The following is a 7500-nucleotide window of genomic DNA, read 5'->3' as shown; positions in this document are numbered from 1 at the left end:
AAGCTATTCATCAAATTTGTCATGACCTGAAAATGCTCTTAAAATGAAGAGGAACCCTGAGGTCTCTTACGTCGGCAAACAGTAGATCAGATGACGGCAGAACAGAAACACCATCTGTTTAAGACTGATATATAAAATAATAACGTCAAGTCACGATGAAGCAATATGTATAATTCAGAAAAGAGTAGATTTGTGTTTGATTTGAACACTTGACATGATGTTTCACCACTTTCTCTTTTGCATATATCAGGAGTACAACCAACAGGAAGAAAGATTTTGTTTTCCAATCACCTTTTTATGATCTTCATTCAGTCTGCTTCAGTTTTTCAGTCTTTCAGCCAATTGACAAATATTTCATCCATATTTATACATTGTAAATATAGAATGTTTTACATCTCTTATTCAATTTCTATGTCAGTGGAAATATTAAGGTTTTCACACTAATCACAAGAATTGTTTTGCTAATTTAATACAATTGTTTAAAGAACAATGCGGGAGGTGTATCCTATATATAAATCCATGTGTCTGATTGTCTATTCAGAGCATACACGAGATCAATCGTGTAAAACGTTGCTGTAAGTTGCGGTACGTCACTTGATAAGTCTGTCTTTATTGCTCACATTTTTTGACTCATAAGTTGCCTTTATAGAGCAGTCTTAAGTTCAATTCTTATAAGTTTGATAATACAGGTCCTGGTTTCTTTGATATATGTATATATTATACCACAAATGTTTAATTGCAATAACAAAATGGGAAAACAATCAAGTGTAGAGTAGATTTGAGAATTCTAAGATGTCAAAAAATGTTTTTTTTTATCTTCATAATTAATATTACCTGCAAAATGCTTTGTATAATATTTAGTTACTTGAATACACATCAGAGTGTGGTGTAGAGCCGGAGGAGTGTCAGGGGAGAATATGAATGGTCCTCTCATATCAGTAACTGTGCTTCAGCACTAAAGCCAGGACATCTACGCTCACTGCCTTTTGACCAGAACCTCATTAATCACACTCCTACAGATGACATAGAGTAATTACCCTCTAAGAGAGACACACATATATACACACCCTCTCACACCCGCAGTACGTAGCACACAATTTATTCACACGCGGGAGCAAACGACAACAAACCGCATTTGCACGGAGTTGTTTTTAACAAGTTGTGCTTTGGTTTGCAGCCTGGGAACCAGCGGAGCCGCACCGATGAGAACTCAAACTCTGCGCACAGAAATACGCACAAAGACTGGACTTCAAGGGTAGATCCTGCCACACATGGAGGGTTTTTTTCTTTTCTTTCTAGGTGTTGGGCAGGTCATGGATCCCTCCTGCCCAGGGAGGGAGTCAGTCTGTCTGGGCATGATGAAATCCTCCACCTGTCCTCATTCATCAAGCCTGCTACACGTATTAATTATCACGAACCTTCAGAACCTTACAGCAGAGGACACACACTCGCACACAAACCCGCCTCCCTCGCTCACCCCCCACAGCTGCCACCTCAGACCTACAGTTAAAATTCAACTGTGGAGGCCACACACTGATGCTGGCTGTAAGTGCCTGTGGCACTACAAGTCAGCGGAGTGTTTCCAGAGGACGCCTGGATGTCAGTTATTGCTCGCAGGGTGTCCCGACCCCAAGCTGACAGTGGAGGTGCAGCCATATCGATCACGCCGGGGTGTGAATGATTTCCTGGTTTGGCAGTGGCCGATCGCGAGCACAAACCGACCGACTCAGTGGCTTCTTCGTTTGAAAAAAACACCCTCTTCCACAGCAGGAGCTCTTTCTCGGAAATCCACATCTGAATTTGGGTACTGGACCACAAGACGTCATGGGTCGTCGCTATCTGACACTATGAGACTGGAGGTCATTTTTAACATGTCTCGGTAGGAAAAGCACAGGTGTGAATAATAAAATCAGTCACGGCTGAATTCCATTTAGCTGCTCCAGTTTCAGGGTCCTGGTGTTACAGACACCTGAATAGAACAGAGCCAGCGTTAATGTTATCAGTAACATGTGCTTTTCCTACTATGACCAGTCAAAAATGTCTGCTGCTACAGCATTCATGCATTCATTCATACAGTGACCATACAGTTTAAGTTCACTCTCACCGCTCTGTGTTTCTTTTGGCAAAAATCTGGTGGACAAAGTAAGTGGCCGGCTGGTGAACTTAGTGGAGCATATAGATGCTAGAGTACCTCAGGAGCTGGTTGAGACCAAAAACGGAGCAAAAAGAGAGACAATATTGGATTTGCATTCATGAGGTGGCCAGAAACACGACTGAAAATAGTTTCAAAATATTAATAACCAAAAGGCCAAGAAGACATCTTCACATTGCTTTGTCTGACCAACAATTCACAACCTGCAGACTTCACATCTCTGAGACAACGTTTGATAAATGACTGAACAATTTATCGACAGTCAAAACTGCAAGAGATTTATCTTTTTGTCAGTCGTCCAATGAATTAATAAACTAATTGTTTCAGCACTAAGTGGAAATCGTTCTTTCAAATACCAATGCAGAAATTATAAAAATGATACACAATAATATCGATTGTTGCTATTTCTGGTGTTTTCACTCTCTGTCCCGGTCTGTGTGCAACAATCGAATAACAGAAAACTACAAAAGAACAAAATGTGACAAGTGCCTCTCTGACAAACTGCCCGATCACAATGGTTCTTCAGAAACAGTGAAAACAGAAAATGGATTTTCAGTTTGTGATTTAGTTCCTTTTTGGGCCTCCTTATTACCTTGACTGTCTGGTTATAAAGGGGCCGAAGTATTGGTAACTGCCGGTTTAGAGGAGTTGGCTACAGGAGGAAAAGCGGAGGAGAAAACATCGAAGGCCATACAAGCTTAGCTTAGCATCTCAATGTGACGGTTCTCTTTCAGGGGTCTGAGAGCTGTGCTCCTCGGCCCATACTCTTCTCAGCGCAGGCTGTAGTGTGTTCATTATGTTATGCGAGGCTTTACAAGCGCGAGGAACTCCAGCTGTCAACACCCGTCTCCTGACACCCATAAAGCCCCGCGTTGTGGGGTCATTCCCTGTAATTGGTTTGGATAATGTTCCCACTATGGACCAGAACTGCACTTTCAGCTGTTTCGCTGCTGTTCCTCCGGTGTCACCTGTGTTTCGAATAACATCGTTTACACCTGCGCAAGCAGTCTGTATGACAGAGAGTGCTTCACACTGCAAACATGTTTGGTGCGCGTGAGCCCCGAGTCATCGTGTCTCCGTGTGACGGTTGTCCAGCTCCCTCCCACGGCGAGACGAGGACTCCCCATGAGCCTGTTCTTAATTGGGAGATCATTAGCTCGAGTATTAGCCCTCTAATCTTTTTTTAAGCATTTTATAATAAGACGGAGACCAGCTTGTATCCAGTGAGAGCTTTCTGAAGCCGACAAGATTTAAGTCCTCTAAATGACCGTCTTTTGGTCTTTAGCGGGGATGTCTCCCTTTTATAATCAGACGCCAGTCCTCATCGCTCCCCTGTCTCTCTGAGACGAGCGGCGCCCAATCTCTCCGACACCACCGGCCAATTAGACGGGTCGCAGAGAAGATGGAAGCTCCATTACCGCGCCATCGACGAACCAATTACCGTCGGTGAGCGTCGGACGAAAAAGAAAAGAAGACAAAAAAAACAGGGAGGGACACCCCTCCTCTCCTGCCCACGGAGAACAGAGGGATCGTTGAGTGCAGGCCGTGGCGGCAGGACAGTTGATTGGTCTTCATTACGTTAATTGCGACTGTGATGTGCAGCCGATGTGTGGGATTCTGTCCGGATGTACGTTAAGCTTTCTGCTGACCTTGAAACGGGCCTGTGGAAGCAATGGCCCTGGTTAAGTGAGCGAGAGAGAGTGTGTGTGTGTGTGTGTGTGTGTGCTTGGCCTGTTTCCCTGCACTTCTACAATCTCTGCCAGGCTAATAGCTCACTTTCAAGAATCATCTGTTCTTCTTCAAAGTGCTCGACGCGCCTTCTTACCGCATCAGACTCCAGCAAACGCGCGCAAGGTTTTTTCCGTAGGAATGTGTGTGCGTGTTTTTTGCGCGTGATTTTCCTCCCTGTCCGCTCCAGCGCACGGATGGATGGCTGCACTGTCAGCAGGCCTGGCTCTGCCCTTGCATTTGAATAAACACCATCTGAGTCGGCTGGTTGTGTATAAAATCTGTCAGGAAGCTGGCGACTCTGACCTGTGTCCCCCCCGAGGGGACTGGCTGACGGGACACCGCTCTGACAGGGTGTCTCTCCTGTCGATCCGCCGCGCCGATACGCCCCCCTTCCCGCGCTCGTAGCTCAAGACAGCACGCCGCTCTGCCTTGGAAATGAGCCGGGGCTAACTTGCAAGGATGCATGGAAAAGTGGCGAGGGCGGTGGTAAAACGCGAGCCTCGGAGACGCCCGCCTCAAAGATTGATGGTTCCCTGGAATTTTTGTTGTCGTCTTGTCAGTGCTATATAACGTTTCCCCCGCTAAATAATAGAGTTCTGCAGCTGAAGATGTCTTTTTTCCCAAGTTTACTCTCACACACTGGTGCTTTCAGGAGTGTGTCTCGCTATCTGATCGCTGTAAATCAGAGAGTCGTGCGGATGAACAAAGCTGAGGCCGTACGTCTCCAGCTGATGTACGACAAACACACACATACAAATAACTGGGATTTAATACAAAAACTGAAAGTGGCTTCGCTGATCAACGCAATCTCAGACAAACGTTCCAGCATTTGCTTGATTGAAACTCCCCGACTTGTTGCTCTCTGCACGGAAAAACAAACGGCTGCCGTCTTTTACTTCCCACCTGTCGTCCAAACTGGTTGGTCAGTTCCGCGCGACGTTAATTGACAAAACAGAAATAAACCCACGCAGTGGCTTGATTGAGCGGCCGATTCAATCAAACTTGCATTCTTGTGCGTTCTCTGTCTACAGCTCGCTACACCAGCTCGTTAGCTACATCCTAATTATATTAACAATCACACCCCCTGACTCGCGGCTCTCTTCGCGTAGAATGCAAAATTAGCTGCTGTCCGTCGCCGCTGCTTCACTAGCTCGTCACACCTGTTGTAAAAATAGATTTTGTCGCATGTGGCGAATGTCTTCTGTGTGTGGCTAAAATTATCTCAGGTGCCATGACTGAAGGTTTCACTTTGTGATATTTTGCCAATTATGACAGCCCCTCTTAACACGTTACCGACCCTGCGTGAGACTTTTAACTACTGGATGACAACACACCTACACGCAAGGTGTTCCTAAACAAAACCTAATTGGCCCTTGCATTGCAGGCAAGCAAAGACTTAATTAGTTATTAAATTACATGAGTTGTGGCGTAAAAAAAAACGCCTTTACATCACTGCGTAAGGTAAGATGTGGTTTATTTAATTTGGAAATGTGTAAATGAACCTTGCAACTACCTTTACGCAAACATGCATCGTGCTTTATATACTGTATATAAAAAACATTAAAGTGGCTTTTGTTCACATGACTTGCTATGGTGTACTCGTGTGTACTGCTGCGATGGAGCATTGCACTGCAATCCATCCCGCCAAACCCTGCACGCCTCCCACTGAGCGCTGTGCTATAATTAAAAAAATGTTGTCCTCGCTCCGGTATCAAGTTTCTGCTTTCGCTCAGAGCGGGAGAACATTTTGCATCAAATTATTCAACGTAATTTGTGTACGTTTCCTCATGCTGTGCTATTGTCAACACGCCGGCCCTGATCTTTCCCCCCAAAAAAACCTTGGAGGACCAAAGATTTGGCTGTAATTTACTATCCAGATTGATAAGCGCACACTCAGAGGGGAGACCAAGAATAAACTCAATGATCAGATCACTCCATCCCGCTTCTTTCCAAGACCAATGGAAGAGGAGGTTGTGGTTTTTGAGTTTCACTGGCAGTACCTCACAGTACAAAGCGTTTTGCTTGTGCCCTCCCTTGGATTGGATTAAATACCTCTCTCTGAATTGCCGCCTACAGTGCATCTCTAAAATTGTTCAGCAATTCAAATAGGTCCGGTGTCGTGTCCATCGGCTGCTTCTTTTTTCCACAGACGACAGCCGGCTGTGCGAGTTGGAACATATCCCATTCATAATGAGAAAGGAGTATTTCGATTATTCGCCATAATGTGGTAACCATCCGAGATAGACTCACCACAAACTATGACATGGTGAAACGATGGTATATGTAGAAAACATATTCTGTAGCCAGCCATGGAACCGTCTGTGGTTTCAACTTAAACCACAAAGTCTATGTTTTGTGGCAAACTTTCAAGAGTATTTGACACAAATGCTGCTACGATTTGCAGCTCTAAATAGCCACCATAGCAAATTTTCAGTAATTCCGTCAAATGGGTACACTTTTGTTTGAGTGACTATAACTCTTAAGGAGTAAATCTTAACTGCCTTCTTGTCCGCTATCAGTTGATGGACTCAGGAATCAGCTCCAGTGATTGTGTATCTAATGCTGCACTAAGTACCTTGGTTTTGTCGTACAGGGCGTGGTTGTCCAGAAGCATCCCTCGCTTCCCTCGAGCGAACCTCCTCAGGTCTCTCTCAAACTGCTGTGGAAGAAAAGAATCAATGGTCTGAAACCAGATATCTATTTCACTTATCTGTTTTTTTATGGCACTGAAAGGAAATCGGGTCGCCTGAATGCATATTTTCTTCCTGATAGATAAAGAAGGTATTTTCATGTCAGACATTTACATATCATTGTACACTTGCCTTTGTATTGACTTTTTCATATCTTTCAAATCTCCTTGAAGGTGGTTCTGTTGTCTAAAAAGTATGTCTCCATAGAGCCAGACAGACTGAAGACTACCTGGACCTCGACCTTGTTCCATTACATGGCGGTGGCGCACACAAGACATGATCGATCATAAAAGACAGCACACTTCTACATTTGTCCTGCTTTTTTTTTTTTTAACCCAATGGATTCCACCTGCAGCTACTGCTCACTGTCATTCGGCCTGTACTGTATAAATCCCTCATACCCTGGAGCCGGTCCAGCCCAGGAGAGCGAAGGCGTAATGATCCATAGGTGGCGACACCAGGTCCACGCGCACTGCCCTCCAGCCCCTGACGTCCCCCTCGGCAGTGTGGAGACCCCCTTCCACTCCGCGGCCCTCCAGCCGCAGGATCAGGAAGCACTTCGCAAAGTGGTCCATGGCCTCAAACCTCTGACTGGGAAGGTTCGCCACATCGAAGGTGGAGGCCTGGTAGTCACAGTACAGCAGAATGCCCTGGTGAGGGGAAAGTATTTTAGCATGGATATTGTTTTCTTTATCAAATGCTTGCTTCCACTATATCAGCCTCTCTGTTTGTCCGACACAGATCAGTCCATAAAATAATCTTGACAACTATTAATAGCAGTATTATTTGTATATAATATAAACAGAAAATTAAGTCAAAGTCACGCAATTATGGGAAGGCCTTTCTGCATGGGTCTTGGCGAGCGACTTTAAAGAGGCCAGTCTCTCTCTCTCTCTCTCTCTCTCTCTCTCTCTCTCTCTCTCTCTC

At 45.0% G+C, this 7500-nt stretch overlaps 1 protein-coding gene across 1 annotated transcript in view; it reads right to left on the bottom strand.

The window, feature by feature from the left end:
* dntt (deoxynucleotidyltransferase, terminal) overlaps positions 1-7500 on the bottom strand; it is a 77841-nt gene that overhangs the window by 27876 nt on the left and 42465 nt on the right. Inside the window, exons 9-10 of the mRNA XM_031875116.1 lie at positions 6975-7223; positions 6459-6542 (exon numbers count right to left, since the gene is read on the bottom strand). Coding sequence (XP_031730976.1) covers positions 6459-6542; positions 6975-7223 — 333 coding nt within the window. The remainder of the gene's footprint in view (positions 1-6458; positions 6543-6974; positions 7224-7500) is intronic.

This window comes from Anarrhichthys ocellatus, unplaced genomic scaffold (assembly GCF_004355925.1).
Source record: "Anarrhichthys ocellatus isolate YVR2014 unplaced genomic scaffold, GSC_Weel_1.0 scaffold3, whole genome shotgun sequence".
Lineage (NCBI taxonomy): Eukaryota > Metazoa > Chordata > Actinopteri > Perciformes > Anarhichadidae > Anarrhichthys > Anarrhichthys ocellatus.
The sequence above is the reverse complement of the archived record's forward strand: the minus strand, read 5'-3'. Positions and strand labels throughout refer to the sequence as shown.